The sequence below is a fragment of the Melanerpes formicivorus genome, unplaced genomic scaffold (assembly GCF_026170545.1).
Source record: "Melanerpes formicivorus ecotype bairdi unplaced genomic scaffold, bMelFor1.0.p_v2 SCAF_20, whole genome shotgun sequence".
Lineage (NCBI taxonomy): Eukaryota > Metazoa > Chordata > Aves > Piciformes > Picidae > Melanerpes > Melanerpes formicivorus.
This window is the reverse complement of record NW_027142372.1, coordinates 12,258,261-12,275,473: the sequence shown is the minus strand read 5'-3', so window position 1 is coordinate 12,275,473 and position 17,213 is coordinate 12,258,261. Positions and strand designations below refer to the sequence as shown.

The 17,213-nt window shown below is 43.2% G+C and overlaps 1 protein-coding gene across 2 annotated transcripts in view; it reads left to right on the top strand.

Moving 5' to 3' along the window:
- Positions 1-10,730, top strand: part of CRISPLD2 (cysteine rich secretory protein LCCL domain containing 2) — a 39,174-nt gene extending 28,444 nt beyond the window's left edge. For both annotated transcript variants that reach the window (XM_068150838.1, XM_068150839.1), the window contains exons 14-15: positions 3,105-3,238; positions 7,067-10,730. In XM_068150838.1, coding sequence (XP_068006939.1) covers positions 3,105-3,238; positions 7,067-7,121 — 189 coding nt within the window. In that variant the 3' untranslated portion in view covers positions 7,122-10,730. The remainder of the gene's footprint in view (positions 1-3,104; positions 3,239-7,066) is intronic.
- Positions 10,731-17,213: the final 6,483 nt, after the last annotated feature.

Here is a 17,213-nt window from a genome sequence, read left to right as displayed (position 1 = left end):
TGTCAGAAGACACTGAAGTTTGAGGATTCTGTCATTTGTCACGCTGCCTAGCTCCTTGTGTGACACAAGACTGGAAGGGAAACCCATCCCCATCCTTCCTCAGGAGTCCCATCAAGACAGGAGAAAAAAATTGCTCTCTGCACTTGAGCTAAGGATTTTTTTTTAATCCACAGTCGTGTGGCAATTGTTTGGAGGAGGAGAGATCAGCTCCACAACGAGGCAGGCTTTTATCACCAGAGCAAACCAAGTTGGGTGGCTCAGCTCTCTGGAGATACAAACTTAATGATTAATCCAGTCACATTAATGAGGAAATTACAGGTGATTAAGCTCACAGGCAATTGCTAATAGCCCACTGTAAAAAAGTTTAGTCATTTTACGGTGTATGCCTCAGAGTTCGCTTGGTCAGGAAATGCTCTCGGAGCACCCCAAGGGGCTGCATCATGGAAAGCTGTTGCATTGTCACTGTTGTAGTTACTCCTGAATTGAGAAGAAGGCCTTGTTCTTGCTATGTGTCATCTTCCAAAAGCTCTGCAATTGGTTCCTCAAAGCTAATCCCTGTCTGGGATAGAAGAGGGCGGTAACTCAGCAGCGTGATAAGAGGAGGTCTGGGGTAAGGCAATAAAAAGCCTGTTGGACAAAGCTTTGAGTAAGCAGCAGAACAGCAAGTCCTGGAAAAGAAACAGGAATGCCTTGAAAAGAACATTGTTTAGGATGTCTCCCAGTGGAGAGTGCTGCAAATTGGTTGAGGACAGTTAAATTTTATGAGCCAGATTTAGATTTACAGATTTCCCACTGCATACTGGGGTGAATTCACAGCATATCTTCCAAACACAGCCTTCCCCTTGCTCCCTTAACCATATATAGAAGCAAAATACCAAATTGGCACTCAAAACTCGGAGAGCTGCCAAGAGATAGGCCATCCAGAGTGATAAATATATAGGGGACAAGGCAAACCGACCATATATGGCTGCAGGAACGAAACAGCACAATCTGTATTGTACGTGCACAGCAGGAACATTTGCCCTTGGCACCGACTTTGTGGCCCTTTGATTTTGACTTTTTTGTTATTTTTCTTTTAGAGATCAGGGAGTTTATGGAATTGGGATTTTCACCTGCTGCAGTTCCCTCTGCAAAGCTGGTTTTTGCTTGTTGTTATTCCAGCTTGTTCTATGTAAAGCTTCTAGAGAGTTGATGGCCAAGTTGATACTGTTCCTAAGTCATCTCTGCTTTTGCTCTTTTATTTTTCTTCTTCATCTTTTTGTTTTTTCTTTTTTTTTTTTTTTTTTTTTTTTTTTCTGGATGCTTTGGGAGCTTAGTGGCACCAAGTGCTTCATCCAGTCTCCTCTTAAACCAGTGAAGGTGACCCCACCACCTCCCTGGGCAGCACATTCCAATGGCAAATCACTCTTTCTGTGAATAATTTCTTCCTGACATCCAGCCTAAACCTCCCTTGGTGCAGCTTAAGACTGTGTCCTCTTGTTCTGGTGCTGGTTGCCTGGGAGAAGAGACCAAACCCCACCTGGCTACAACCTCTCTTCAGGTAGTTGTAGAGAGCGATAAGGTCTCCCCTGAGCCTCCTCTTCTCCAGGCTAATCAACCCCAGCTCCCTCAGCCTCTCCTCATAGGGCTTTTGCTCCAAACCCCTCCCCAGGTTTGTTGCCCTTCTCTGGACACACTCCAGCAAGTCAATGTCTTTCCTAAACTGAGAGGCCCAGAACTGGACACAGTACTCAAGATGTGGCCTAACCAGAAGGTCTTTTCCTGCCTGGTTAATTCTGTTCCGTTCCATCCCTGTTCCCTTCCATCCCTGTTCCATTCCATTCTTGTTCCTATTCTATTCTATTCTATTCTATTCTATTCTATTCTATTCTATTCTATTCTATTCTATTCTATTCTATTCTATTCTATTCTATTCTATTCTATTCTATTCTATTCTATTCTATTCTAATGCCATGCCATGCCATGCCATTCCATTCTTAGTCATAATTTGTTAGTGTTTTGTGTTCCTCCAGCTCTTCTGACTCTGCACATCTTGGAGAGCAGGGTAATGTTGCCATGTGCAAAAGCTTTAGTCTTTTCAGAAGTGCTAATCCCCCTCCACACTTGATGTTGGTCTGTGGGGCAATGCCTGCCCAAAACCTACCCCACTCGATGGGTGCAGTCTATCTGTTGTTCCTAGAAAGAAGGGTAATTGGTGGTCATTCCCCTTAGCTCAGGCAAAGCATCTGCTTTTCAACCAACAAGGTGAGTAAACTTTGCTGAGGTGGCTGGTCACTAGCAAAGAGTTCCACCACAGCGTTTTCTTTGGTGCAGACCCAAGAAGCACTGGCTGAAAAGTTGTCCTTGATTCTCCCAGGCACAGCTCCACCACAGATGGGTCTGGTGGAAAGGCTGCTTGTCCTCTGTGGTGGTGGATCTTCTAACAGCTGGGGCTTATGATGAACCTACAAGATGTGGTCCATGACATCTTTTATCCCTTGGGTGTCCATAAGAGGGATAGAATTAGAGAATTATTTCCTAACCTTCCCCCCCACACACACCTTTTTCTTTAATTATTATTTTTATTCCCTGGTTTTCCTTGATGCTTATGGAAATTGTAAATCTCCAGGTATTGTAATATGTGGACCTTTGTACTTTTCCTTTTTTTTTTTTCCTTTTGGGTTTATATTGGGCCACTTTTGCTGATTTCACTGAACAACTGCACCTGTCTGAAGAAGAGAGGGCTCTGGGGGGACCTTCTTGTGGTCTTTCAGTATTAAAGTGGGCTATGAAAAATATGGGGGGCACAGTTTAGCAGGGGCTGTTGGGTCATGGTTTTAAACTAAAAGAGAGAGATTTAGACTAGATAGAAGGAAGATTTTTTCACACTGAGGGTGGTAAGACACTGGTCCAGATTACTCAGAGAGGTGGTAGATGTCCCATCCTGGGAATCAAGTCAGGTCAGGTTGTTTGGGGCTCTCAGCAACCTGCTTGAAGGTGTCCCTGTTGACTGCAGGGGGGTGGTGGATTTCTGAGTTGGACCTTCCAACTCTAAGCATTCTATAATTCTATGAAAATAAATATAGGCAGTTTGTGAAGTAAAAGTAATGAGATATCTTTTTCAGAGCTCCAGTATCTGCAAAGCCGCGGTGCACGCGGGAGTCATCCCGGACGAAAGCGGAGGTTTTGTGGACGTGATGCCTGTAGAAAAGAAGAAAAGTTATGTTGGATCCTTAAAGAATGGAGTCCAGTCTGAGAGGTGGGTTTTATTCTATTCTTTGTTCTTTCTTCTTCTGGGCTGTGTGCTCAGCTGCATGTCAAACTCAGTGGGTATCATCTAGAAAGGCTGGTGGATTGGAAATACTTGATTTCAACAGCGTCACTGTGAATTGTGAGACCCAAACAAATGGAGCGTGCTGGCCTGCTCTTACCTTCCTCAAGTGAGGAGCTGCTTTCAGATTGGTGTGAAAGCACTTTGGACAGCTACAGTAGGAAATATCACAGTATCACAGTACATTTGATGTTGGAAGGGACATCATCGGGTCCGACACCCCTGCCAAAAGAGGATCACTTAGGGTAGCACACTCGGGAATGCATGCAGGTGGGTTTTGAAAGTCTCCAGAGAAGGAGACTCCACAACCTCCCCAGACAGCCTGTTCCAGTGCTCACTGTAAAGAAGTTTCTCCTCATGTTGAGGTGAAATCTTCTATGTTCAAGCTTGAACCTGTTGTTCTTTGTCTTATTACTGTGCACCACTGAAAAGAGTTTGGCCCCATCCACTTGACAACCACCCCTCAGATATTTATACACACTGATGAGGTCTCCTCTCAGTCTTCCAAACAGCCCCAGGAATCTCAGTCTCTCTTTGTAGGGTAGATGCTCAAGTCCCCTGATCATCCTAAGCCTTGTTTAGCCTTGCTTTCTTTTAGTACCAGAGGAGAGCGACAAGACTGGTGAGGGGGCTGGAGGGAAAGTCATATGAGGAAAGGCTGAGGGAGCTGGGATTGCTCAGCCTGGAGAAGAGGAGACTTAGAGGGGATCTTGTCACTTTCTACAACTACCAAAAAGGAAGTTGTAGTCAGGTGGGGGGGGTCAGGCTCTGCTCCTAGGCAAATAGTGACAGGACAAGAGGACACAGTATGAAGCTGCACCAGGGGAGGCTTAGGTTAGATATTAGGAAGCACTTTCTCACAGCAAGGCTGATTAGGCACTGGAATGGACTGCCCAGGGAGGTGGTAGAGTCATCATCACTGGAGGTCTATAAGAAAAGATTGGATGTGGCACTTGGTGGTATGGTTTAGCTGGTGTGGTGGTGTTATGTTATAGGCCAGACTTGATGATCTCAGAGGTCTTTTCCAGCCTCAGTAATTCTGTGAATACATTTGTGTGTGTGTATTTCACACAGTAATAGAGAAGCACAAAGACTTCTGCAGCTTTCAGCCTGGAGCATGCTTTGAGCCTTATAACTGGGATCTCCCTTCAGTTCTGAGCTGTGGGATGCATTCATTATTTGTCCACTGATTTCCTCTGTTCTTTTGGAAATAAGCATGAGTGAATGAACCTCCTGAGAGGTGATCAAACACTTACTGTTAAGGATTTGCCACTCTTGTAATGTATTGATTTAGGTAAATGTTTTGGGGGACCAACCTTGCTGGGTTCAGTGAACAATTGCAAATCAGTGCTTCCAAAATCCTTCACCTCCAGCTGACTGTAATGATCAAGCCTCAGCTCATTCAGTCCTTTCTAATTTGAAGCTTCAATTTCAGTTTGTGCTGTGATCCTGTGATGTGTTTTTCTCAGATATTAGGTTGATGACACTGATTTCTCAGAGCTGTCTTCCTAAACATAGAATTTCAAGCTCTTAGGGTTTTTTTTGGTGACTACTAACAGGGCCCTGTCTGCTATGTTTAGTTCTTCTTTTGTAAGAACTAAAAAGAAGAAATCCCAGCAAGTTTGCTGTTCATGTTCTAATAATCAAGATCCCAGCCAGAAAATAAAACCAGACCAGGACAAGGAAGTTATAGGCACTAAATGTGGATTTCCTTAGTATAAATCTCACAGGGTCAGCATTTCAGAGCTCTGTGATTTGCAGTTCAGTAGATTGGATTTGTATAACATGCCTCCTCTTTCTTTTCCTGTCTATCTTGCATTCACTTACCTTTTATACTGACAAACATGTTACTTGGATGGCAAACTCTACCCTAGCTAAGAATAGACTCTACTGCTAGCAGTGACATGCAATATGAGCACCTGGTGCTGATCTAGGAGGTGAGGGAAACCAAAGACGTTCTCACAGCAGGGATGAGCATGAAGATTTGGGAAGTGTTATTTACACTCAGCAGTAAGAGAGCGCTTTCGTGTAGTGAGATCCCCCAGGCAGTGAAATAGCTTTTCAAAGATCAAGGTGAAAACCTTGCTCTCTGGGACACTGGAAATTGCCTTTTATAAAGATACATTCCCAGACAGGTGTGGGAAAAGGCTTCCTTTAAGATTTAGTGGGTCTTTACCCTTGCTGGGATGTTTATTTTGCAGGAATATGAAATTTTGCCTTTTCCCTAAGGTTTTATATCCCAGTAATGCTGAAGAAATGAGGCCTGAGAAACTAAACAACTCCTTGCTCCCATCCAAACAGCCACTCTCAGAAGCTCAAGGCTGCTGGGGTCACCTCTACAGATTGAAAATTAATACCCATACCTCAGCAGACTGAAAACTAATATCTATATTTCTTGTCATTTAATGTGAGCTAATCTGGCTGCTCCCATTGCCAGCACCAGGACATGGGCCAGATAGGCTTTGGTAACCTGCCAGCCTATTAGACAACTGGTTTTGAGGAAAACATGTTCCTCTTTATGCCTGAATCTCTGCATGTGGGGGAGCACAGTGATCCTTGGAGAAAAATTAGAACTGTGAAAGAGGTTCTTCCTTCCCAGCTTCTTTTGTTGGTGTATAGCACTTGAGATTTGGATTGAAAATGTAAAACCAAGGTGCATTGATGGATTTGTGCCTCTTCTTTTCCTCCTTTCTCTTTCTCCTGCACCTGATAGGGCCACATAGAATCATGGAATCAATAAGGTTGGGAAAGACCTCAAAGATCATCAAGTTCAACCTATCACCCAACACCTCCTGAGTAACTAAACCATGGCTTCAAGTGCCATGTGCAATCCCCTCTTGAACACCTCCAGGGAGGGATGGTGACTCCACATCTCCCTGGGCAGCCCATTCCAATGGCCAATAACTCTTTCTGTGAAGAACTTTCTCCTCACCTCAAGCCTAAACTTCCACTGGTGCAGCTTGAGACTGTGTCCTCTTGTTCTGGTGCTGGTTGCCTGGGAGAAGAGCTGGGGCTGCTTAGCCTGGAGAGGAGGAGACTCAGGGGTGACTTTATTGCTCTCTACAACTACCTGAAGAGGGGTTGTAAACAGGCAGAGGTTGGTCTCTTCTCCCAGGCAGCCAGCACCAGAACAAGAGGACACAGTCTCAGGCTGCGCCAGGGGAAGTTCAGGCTGGAGGTCAGGAGGAAGTTTTACACGGAGAGAGTGATTGCCCATTGGAATGGACTGCCTGGGGAGGTGGTGGAGTCGCCGTCACTGGAGGTGTTCAGGAGGAGACTTGACAGGGTGCTTGGTTACATGGGTTAGTTGATTGGGTGGTGTTGGGTGATAGGTTGTACGTGATGATCTTGAAGGTCTCTTCCAACCTGGTTTATTCTATTCTATTCTATCCAGTTCCAACCCCTTCCTGGCTACAACCTCTATTCTACTCTATTCTACTCTATTCTACTCTATTCTACTCTATTCTATTCTACTCTATTCTACTCTATTCTACTCTATTCTACTCTTATTCTATTCTATTCTATTCTATTCTATTCTATTCTATTCTATTCTATTCTATTCTATTCTATTCTATTCTATTCTATTCTATTCTCTCCTCACAGGGCTTGTGCCCTCAGCACAGAGCCATGTCAGCAGGAGTGCACCTAAAGAAATCGCGAGTTGTCTGTAGGTCTATCACACCCTGGTATGCATTTGGTTCATGACATGCTGCTTTAATTTCTCATTTTCTTTGTCTTTTATTCCTTTGTCTCCAGCTTGAAGAACCCTTCAGATGGAAAAGCTTTCCGAATTTTTGCTGTGAAGCAGTAAATTCCCAGGGAAGGTGCAGGTTTCTTTGGGAGAGCGCTCTGTTGATCTCCAGAGACAGGAAGGCTCCTCTTGACGGCATCAGCTCTGACCGTACCCTCCTTGCCAATCTCTTTCAGGGAATTAAAAAAGAATAAGGAAAGAAAAAAACAAAAAGAAGAAAAAAACCACCACAAACCCCACCCCCAAAACCCACCCCAAAAGAAAAAAAAAAACCAAAAAAAAAAGGGGAAAAAAAAAAGAAAAAGAAAAGAAAACCAGACAAAAAGAGACCAGGTTCTGACTCAGCTGTTTGCATCTCACGGCACCCGTTCAGCATTGTATCTTCTCGTGTCATGTTTTTGTTTCTCTAGGGGCATTCAGCAAGGACAAACTGTTCTGACTTCCAATATACAAGAGGTGTGCTGCACAGAATGGTGGTGCCTCACTGTACAGGAGGTGTAGGGATCTCAGCCTGGCCCTGGACGGCTTTCTTAGGGTGTCAAGGATCTACTGCAATGGGCGTGAGGATGTGCAGGCTCAGATGTGAGCGACTGTCCAGGCGCTGGACACTTTGAAATGAGAAACTGTTTCCAAAGTTGCATCTTTTGGGGAGAGGCTGAGCTTTGACAGAGTGTTTTTGAGTATGTTTGATGTTTTCTGTGAAAAAGAGGAGAAAATGTGGTCTTTCCCCATCGAGGTGGCATGCATCAGCACTGCTGTGCAAGGCTGCTGGGGCGTCAGGCTAAGCTATGTTGTACAATGGTGCCATGTTTGGGAAGAGGACGTTCTTGTTGGCTGGACATCAAGTTATTTTTGGGGGGACTGGAGTAGTGTGTGAAATGGTGGCAGAGATCCTCACTGCAGAAAATGAGGCCACCAGATGATCAAAACAGCAGGTTTGGTGTGTTTGCTGGTCAAACATTTACAGGTATTTGGCAAGCCTGGCCACCTATGCAAGGTCCATGAAGCGGGGCTCCTGTGCTGGCACATCTCATCCTATACTACATGCCATTTCAAGTAAAATTTCAGTTAAATGCAGTGTATTGTTTTATACAGCAGTGCTGGTTGTTTTATCTGTAGTAGTTAAGTAGTGGTAAAGTTATTCATATTTCTGCTAGGAATGGTTGCATCCCTAGGAAGCACATTTGCTTCACCTTCGTGAAGCCCCTTGTGGCGTGTGCAGTTGTGAGGTTTTAAAGATACAGCATAAATTGGGGTAGATGAATTTTTCCTGTCCAGTGTGTGAAGCCATCAGCTTCCCACATTCAGTGTGAATGCTGTACCCGTGAGCATTTGATATCTGGCATGGTGGGCTTTACCAAACCTGTAGGTGTTGTAATGATGTTATCTCCTACTTTGTTATTTGCGTCTCAAAGTGCACCCAAATGCATTTCAAAGTGAGGAAAAGAGGCAAGCAAGACCTGCTCTGTTAAGGCAGAAGGATATTAGTCTCTGCTTTATACTGGAAACAAACCTTTAGTATTGGTCTAAGCACAGATCTAGTTGTTTTCTGGTGCATAGACACCCACTAACTTCATTAGTCATAAGAAGGCACCATGAATTTTAGTTCTTCAGCTCTTGTAAATGCATGGTTGTCCAGCTCAATAATTTGATTGTACTATTATGTAACAAATGGGAGAGTTATTTCCCTCTGTTTGGTAGATGCCTCATAGCTCTCACTCAGGCTATGTTTGGTTTCATCTAGGCAGACATAAAAGCCATCTCTTCAAGACCAAAAATATTTATATGATTAAGCACTTCTGCAGTTCTGTAAACTCCATGAAGTCAGCAGGGAAATTGCATTTCTCGCTCCGTTTCTCGAGCTGGTTTGCATCACCTCCAGAAGCGCTGCACAGCAAACCTACCATTGGGGTGGATAGAGAGAAACAACTCTGTCTGTTGTCTTTGTTTATATCATCTTCCAAGGTGTACAGTATTTGCTTTAGATAGGAAAAATGAGCCTCTGTTTTTTTCCTTGTTGTGTGGGTTTTTTTTCTTCCCCCCCCCACCTCTCTCTTACTAGGTAAACTGATGTTTGAAAAACAGCTGGAACAGATCTTAGGAAAGCTGCTGGTTGGAAGCATTTGGGATCTTGGCAATGAGATAAAGCTTCCCTGTTTCTGCCCACTGTGAATAATGATGCTATACATGGTCTGGTTCCAGCCCATTAAAGACTGCAGCATGAATCTAGGACCATCATGGGCCAAATCATAGAATCACCTGTGTTGGAAGGGAGCTATAAAGGCCCTCTAGTCCAACCTCTGTGCAGTGAGCAGAGACATCCTCAACTAGATCAGGTTTCCCAGAGCCCTGTTGAACCTCGTGTTGACTATCTCCAGGGATGGGGCCTCAACCACCTCTCTGGGCAACCTGCTCTAGTGTACAACCACCCTCATTGCAAAGAGCTTTTTCCTAAATGGTAGCCACAGAGCTATTTTTTGAATTGGCAAGGGATGCGATCAGGTGTTCCTCATGGGGACTGCAAGAGCACATAAAATGCCTTGGTGCTAACATAGGAACCCACCCCTAAACAAACTGCCCATGACAATTTGGTGCGCTGTCAAACGATGGGGAGAAATGGGAGGGCTCTTGGAGAGAAGCCCAGGGGATAATTGTGAGCACATAAAACTCCAAACAGCTCGGGATGCATCCACCTGACAAAAAGAGGGGCGAGGGAAGAATTATTATTATTATTATCATTACTATTAATTATTCCAACAAGAGAAAGATCCTAAAATACTTCATTCAAAGGTACAATCACATATTTTTCTCTTCAGCCAACTGGTTTGGATTTTTAGAGAGCGGTGTTAATTTAAGCCTGTATCTGTTTATTTTTGTATTTGTTGTACAAAAGAGCAATTGTGACTTTACTACACAAATATTATTCGAGGTCCTGGGTGCTATTAACTTAAACATACCTCCACCAGAATTAGGGGCGATCAGGTCCTCCAAGGCAGTCATGATATGTCAATTACTTGCAATCCTGTGTGCTAGCTATTCATATGTAAGTGGGACAGTACCAGTTTTGAGTCAAATATTTACTGATTCTGGTTTTTATTTCTGATACCAAAACATTTCTCAGCATAATATATCTCAGTGCAGCTTGAAGATGCAGCATGTCTCTATACCACCAGACCTGTTCCTCCTTAGACCCCACGACTCAGCAGATTAGTGAGCACTTGTCAATTTAAACCCCTGGCAAAGCTGATGCTGCCTGGTTGTTCTTTTCAGATACACTCAGTTTTAAAACTAAGAGGCCAGTGCAGACACTGCCATTGCAGAGCCTCTGGCTCGGCACAGCCAAGCCTCCAGAAAACACAACCAGGGTGAAGGCTGAAGCATGGCTCTTCTCCAGCTGCCACTGTGCTGTTTGGTCTGTTGGCTTCATTCATTTCCCCATTTTAAGATGTTCAGCCAACAGCTGATGGAAGAGTCTGCAGTTGGTTGGTTGTGCAGTCTAAATTTTTAGGGCCAGTTCATACAGTTGCTCTTTTTTCCTTGTTTTTTTCTTTTCCTTTTTTTCTCTCTCTTTTTTTTTTTTTTTTAATTTTTCCTTTTTTTCTTTTCCTTGTTTTTTATTTTTCTTTTTTTATTTTTCTTCTTTTTTATTTTTTTCCTTTTTCTGGATTTTTCTTTTTCTTCTTTTCTTTTTCTTTGTCTTTTTTTTCTCCTTTTTTTCTTTCTTCTTTTTCTTCTTTTTTCTCTTTCTTCTTTTTTCTCTTTCTTCTTTTTTCTCTTTCTTCTTTTTTCTCTTTCTTCTTTTTTCTCTTTCTTCTTTTTTCTCTTTCTTCTTTTTTCTCTTTCTTCTTTTTTCTCTTTCTTCTTTTTTCTCTTTCTTCTTTTTTTCTCTTTCTTCCTTCTTTTTTCTCTTTCTTCTTTCTTTTTTCTTTCTTCTTTTTTTTCTCTTTCTTCTTTTTTCTCTTTCTTCTTTTTTCTTCTTCTTCTTTCTTTCTTCTTTTTTTCTTCCCTTTTTCTTTTTCCTCTTTTTTCTTTTTTTTATTAATGTTTTATTTACTGTTACTTTTTCCTTTTTCTTTTTTCCTTTTTCTTTTTTCCTTTTGTTTTTTCCCTTTTCTTTTTTCTTTTTTTTTTCTTTTTCTTTTTTTTTCTTTGTCTTTTTTCCTTTGTCTTTTTTATTTTTCCTTTTTTCCTTTTTCTTTTTTCCTTTTTCTTTTTTCTTTTTTCCTTTTTCTTTTTTTTTTCTTTTTCCTTTTTCCTTTTTCTTTTTTCCTTTGTCTTTTTTTCTTTTTCCTTCTTTTTTTTTTTTTTTCTATGAAAAATGATGTATTTTAGTTCCTATGTATAAAAGTTGCTTGTAAATTTTGGTGAGCCTTTGCATGTTTTTCAAGGGGCAGTGTGTCTGTTTATAAACAATATATATATATTTTTTTTTTCTAAATACAAAATTGTAAAATATCTTTCCCCTCCCCTTAATTTTCTTTGATTTCTGAATTATTTGTGAAATAAAACCTTCCCAGAATTAATGCTTCCCTTGTCTTTAATGCTCAGCCAGAGCTGGGGTTGTATTTAGAAGAGCTATTTGGGATTTCTCCTGGGGAACAAAGTATCCCCTGGAGAGCTCAAGTGAGATCAAGATGCTCAGAGTCTGTTCCACAAACAAAGAAATAAAACTGCCCAGGATCTGGGCATTTGAAGCCAACCTTAACCCCACCCAGAATAAGAAACATCCTTTCCTGAAACCTCCTGAGAGGAAGGGGAAAATCAGTGTCTGTCGTGAAGTCCTTGCAATACAATGGTTGAAGTTGGAAGAAGCATTTAATGAAGTAGTGCTGTAAAATAAAACCAAGATGAACAACTCCCCTCCCAACCAGGCTGTTGTTAGCTGTTCCCTTATATTTTTTTTTAAGGGGAAAGGATATGGATACATCTTGGTTTTAACTCTCCTTGACATTTCCTCCAAGCTCAGGCTTGTCCACAACATCGCAAATCAAACCAAGTTGTTTTGTGGTAATTCAACCCCATTGTGGTTAAAAGAACAACAAGACAAGGAGGTTTACAGCTCAGCCTTCAGGCTATGAGCACCATAAGGCTTTGGACCAAAAAATGTGGACTAAGCCTTGGGAGGGAGTCCTGATTGACAGGGCCATGAAATTTTATCTTTTCAACAACAAAATCAACTTAAACTACAGAGAAGTTTGCACTACTCCAAAGCTGGCCTAATACAGTTATGGTTGAAAGGTATTTACCTGTAAAACCCAAACCAAGGACTTACATGGCAATGTGATTACTGAGCTGAATGTAAGTAGAGTGGGAAGAAAAGATCCACACGGATCTGAGTGCGGGTAGCCACCTACAAAAGGAGCAGACCCTGTTTCCCATCTTTGCCGGTAATCCCCTGGGATCAGCAGGGCTCTCCCTTCTCACTGTTTCAGGAGAAATGTCTCATTGCCTGTTGCTCTGCCTTCTGCTGCCTGCTCTTCATCCCATGCTGAGCTCATCAGAGGCTATGTATAGCATGGACATACCTGGGTGTTCTTCCCAAAACCCACATTCATTTATAGGATGCACCCAGGTGATGTTTTCAAAGCCATTTGCAAACGATGGGGTTGGCTTTCATTTCTACTAAGGACCTACTTTAAGGCACTTAGAGGACATTTATGCCACTTCAGGGTGCGGACAGAGCAGTGTAAAGAAGCCTCAGTGCAAAGAGAAACCACCCTTATATCTTGTTGACAGTGGTTAAAATAGGGTTATGGAGTTAAATCAACAGACAAGGTCTCCCTTATGCAGAGCTCTTCTCTGCAGTGTTTGCTTCTCACCCTTCACACCATATTAGTAGACCAGTGCTATAGGCAGTCTCCTTCATCATTCTCTGCATAGCTGAGCTCATCAGAGTGCTACTGAGTGTCAAACTGAATGTAAGGCTATTTATAGCAGCCTAAAAGTCAGGAGGCTCAGGTGGATGTTAATAGCTGAAAGCTGGAGGAGGTGGGAGCAGAGGCTACTTTACAAGTGTTGGTTCTGACAGGCTTGGAGCTCCCCTGGATTGGGAGCTGTGGACAACCATGACCCCAAGAAAGGACCTGCCAACATGCATGCTGTCCTGAGAGGTGCTTGACACTGATCCTCAGGTTTTCATTTCAGTAGCTGCTTTGAGGCTTCTTTCTGCACATTCATCTTATGCGCTTGTGGAAGGTAAGAAAATACCATCTGTGAACTGCGCCAAGGGGCTGGAGGACAAGTTTGTCACAAACAAGTCTTAACAGCAACCTAATTTCCTTCTCTACCAGCTTAACAGCAAAAAAAAAAAAAACAACCCCTCCAAAAAAAGATTAAAACCAGATGCAGAATGGCCACAGGAGGGGTTTTGATACTATCTCACTTAATGTGCTTGCAATCAAAATACAATTTAGATGAATGCAAAGGATTCTCAAAACTGCACCAGTAATTGTCTGTCTGGAGGGTAACTCTCAGTGGTCTACAGCTGCTACCTGTTTTGTTGCATCTGGTTAAATATATGGAGAACTGTCCTCTGCAGACAAAACTTCAGCCTGATTCTGACCTGTGGAAAGCCCAGGGGGGAAGCCAAGAGAGTAAACTGAGAGCTAAAACAGCCCCCAAGAAGGTGGGGAGTGTTTGCTGAGGATAGCAAAGGAGAGGCAAGTGTATAAAGGTGTCATAAAGGGAGAGAGGGTATTTGGTCTTTGTGCCCAAAGGGGCCATACTGAGAAGTAATGAACATAAAATTTAGCAGGAAACATTGAGACTTGCCATTAGGAAAGGCTCTGACTAGAAGCGATGCTGTGCATGGCCTTTCCAGCTGGTTGTTCAAGGTTTTTAAGAAAATGCTGGATGGCAGCTTCTAAAAATGCTATCCTGCTTGGAATGGACTGGGAAATGTCATGTTGGTCCTCCCAGCTGTACTTTCTATGGTTTTCAAAGGTAAAGGGAGCATGAAGTCATATGGGAAGGGTTATTATCTATTTAGGTCCAGATGGTGCACAGTCATGGAGTGTCATTGTCCCGTGGGTGATACAGAGAGAGAAGTCCTGGTAGAAGTGGCCTAGGTAAAGATGCACAGTGGCATGCTAGTGTGGACTGAAATAACAAAAACTAGCAATTGGTCTAACTCTTTGCTCTTCAGATTTCTTTCCCTGTAGGTCTTCTGCCAGACAAATGAGTCCTGTGGGACCCTGAGGTGGGTTTGCAGATGGACCTGTGGACCTACTGCTACATCTGAGGTAAAGTACTGGGGACAACCCTAGAAAAATGCTTATCTGAAATGCCTGCAGTGGGGGACTTAGGGCATCCCTGTAGGGACGACACTGAGAAGAGTAACACAAACTGAGGGCTGGCTGCTGGAGAGCAAAACAGACTGTTGGAATGTGGAGGAGGCATCTCCTACCCGTGCCAGGCATGTAGCACCATCTGAGGACAGGCTTTTGGTGGGAAGATGGAGACCATGGACATTTTCCCATCTGCAGAGTCATGAAACAATCTCAGGCGTCTGGGGGCAGCAGGCCAGCTCAGCAGGATGTGTTCGCCTTCCAAACACACAAGTGAAGTCAAGCTGGTTTAAACTGTTACAGCAAAACAGATGCATGGAGCAAAGTAGCCTACTGCTGGTCAATGTTTTTTTTTTGGGAGGGGGGTGGGTTGGAACAGCTTCTTTGTCAGAAAATGATGGGGGTTTGTAAATCTAAAGTACTAAAGTGGAATTTGTTTGGACACCAACCGTTTAGCAAGAGCAATAAAATGATGAGAACACTTCAGTTTTGATGAGCTCAAAAGACTCTAATCTAGATGAAGAAAAGGACTTAAAGAGCCAACTCTAGCTGATACTGTGAGCTGCTCAGGATGGAGTTCCAGAAAATGCTTGTGAACCTCTTTTGAGGAGAGTTACTGGAAAAGTGGTCAAGCCCTGGCCCCTTGTCCATGCGCACTGCAGAACAGGATGGTGAGGACTTGGTGCAGCCCTGCCCCCAGCGAGTGTCCCACGCTGACGCAGGAGAAACTTGTGTGAGGTCTCTGCTCTTCTCTTATATAATCCATGACTTCAGATAAAATTAATGCCAAGTACCCAAAAAAGGGATTGTGTGTGCTCTCCTGCAGCCTCTTCCCGTAATCTGAACACAGAGTTCGACTGTGACAGTTTTGCCAGTAAAAAAAAAAAAGAGGTTTTTCCTTTGCCTTGAGATCCAGATTTAAAATTAGCTGTGTCTCAGCAGAGCCATCAGCAGCAATCCCTGCCAGCCTCAGAGCTCAACCTTAGAGGTTTAGGGCCACGGAGGAGCTCAGCAACCCAGTTTAAACAGTGACCAGAAAAGTTTGTTCAGGGAGGGCTCCTTGGCCATTCGCAACAGGAGCCTCCATTAGGTCCTACGTTGAGCAAACCAGTCAAACGGTACCAAAATACATCATAAAGTAAATAAGAGTGAGTCACAGATGCTAAATATTAATAATTCATACACTGGGAGCAGAAATATTAGCAGGATCTGTAAGGCAGCTCATTTTTACGTGCACCATTACAGAATTTGATGCATGTTCCTCTATCTCTTTTTTGTCTTTCATGTGCCAGCCTTTCACATCTGAGATGCAGGCTTGGAGTTGCTCCAAGGTCTTGAGTCAGTGAAGCTGGTTGGTGGCTGAATCCCACGAGAGGAGCAGCTTGCCTGGAAGGAACCCAAGCAGGGAGGGTGCTGAGAAGCTCTCCTCGTCTGAGGGTGAGTAGTGGGACACTCCCAAGCAATGAGAGGATTTGAGTCTGAACTTGCAAACTGCAGATAAATCAGAAGGTTTTCTTCATTGCCAGGCTGACCCCTGGAAAAAAAACCAACCAACCAACAAACCAACCAACCAACCAACCAACAAACAAACAAATCAACTCCAAACCAACCACATTTATGCAAATTTTATGCAACCATCCAATCCCCCAAAGCATTTTTGTCATATTAAGGAGCAAAATGCAGGGAGAGCCACCCATCATTTTCCTAGCAAAGCAGGTTTTAGTGAAAAGTGGGTTTCTTGGTCCAAATTAAATAATAATAATAGTAGTAGTAATAGCAGTAATAATAATAAAATACATTAAAAGTATCAGAGGTTTGAAAAGTGAAAGTGCAGTTTCATGTTTTCCTGTGTGACAGCATGGCTTTCTGAAAGCTTGTTGACACTGAAAAGCAGTAATGGAAAATGTTAATGCTGGCTCATCGTGGAGGCTGAGGAGTTGTCTGGGTGAAGAGAGGAGTACTGCTGGTGTTGAAATTACAAAGTAGTGTCAACTGAGGGGAAAAAAAGGGGGGTGTGGGGGTGTGGGAAATGGGGTGTGAAGGGATTCCAGGCAGCATTGCAGATGATAAAGGCTCTTCTTGGAGGAATGGAGCAAAATGAGGAGTGAGACTCAAGAGGCAATGATGAAGAGTAGTCTGGTGCCTTACTTCTCTTAAATCTCAGAGTAGTTTCACTTTGAACCTCCACAGACATATTTTCCTCTTCTTGTCCAACAGAAAAAATGTTTTATTCTGCCAGTTATGAAAGACTCAGTTTCATCACTGGTGACTAATCTCATGATGCTGTGCCCTGGCCCATCCGGCTAAGCTGGTCCAGAGCAGCGGTGGGGAGCTTACTGCCACTTAGGTGGTCCCAAATTACTTCTTGCTTGTTGTTTCTCAGATCCTTGAAGCCAAACCCCAGCTTTGCAAGGAGTCTTTGAGAGCTTTTCACTCTCAGCACTTGATTCTTTAATTAGTATACATTAGCTTGAAGGTCTGCACGTCTTGGTGGTTGCTGTTTGGTCCTGCACAGGTGGAAGTCCCTTTCTGGGAATGGGGAATGGATGTTCCTCTTCACATTCTGCCTTCTGACCCTGGATTTGATCCAATGTAAAGAAAAAAGGCACATTGTGGCTCTAGAGAAAATACTTGTTACTGACCTGAGAGCTGCATTGGCACAGAGATGCCAGCAATTACAGGTGGAGCCAGTTTTCTCTTCTTAGCCTGAGGATCTCAGGGGTGCAGGAGGTAAGCCTGTATCTTACAAACCTACTGAGGACAGTTCTGCTGAAAGATCTCACATGATGCTGAAATCATCCAAAAATGCTGTGAAGACACATTTCACCTTTCACCTGAGAGCCCGTGGAAGAACTTTGCTATCCAC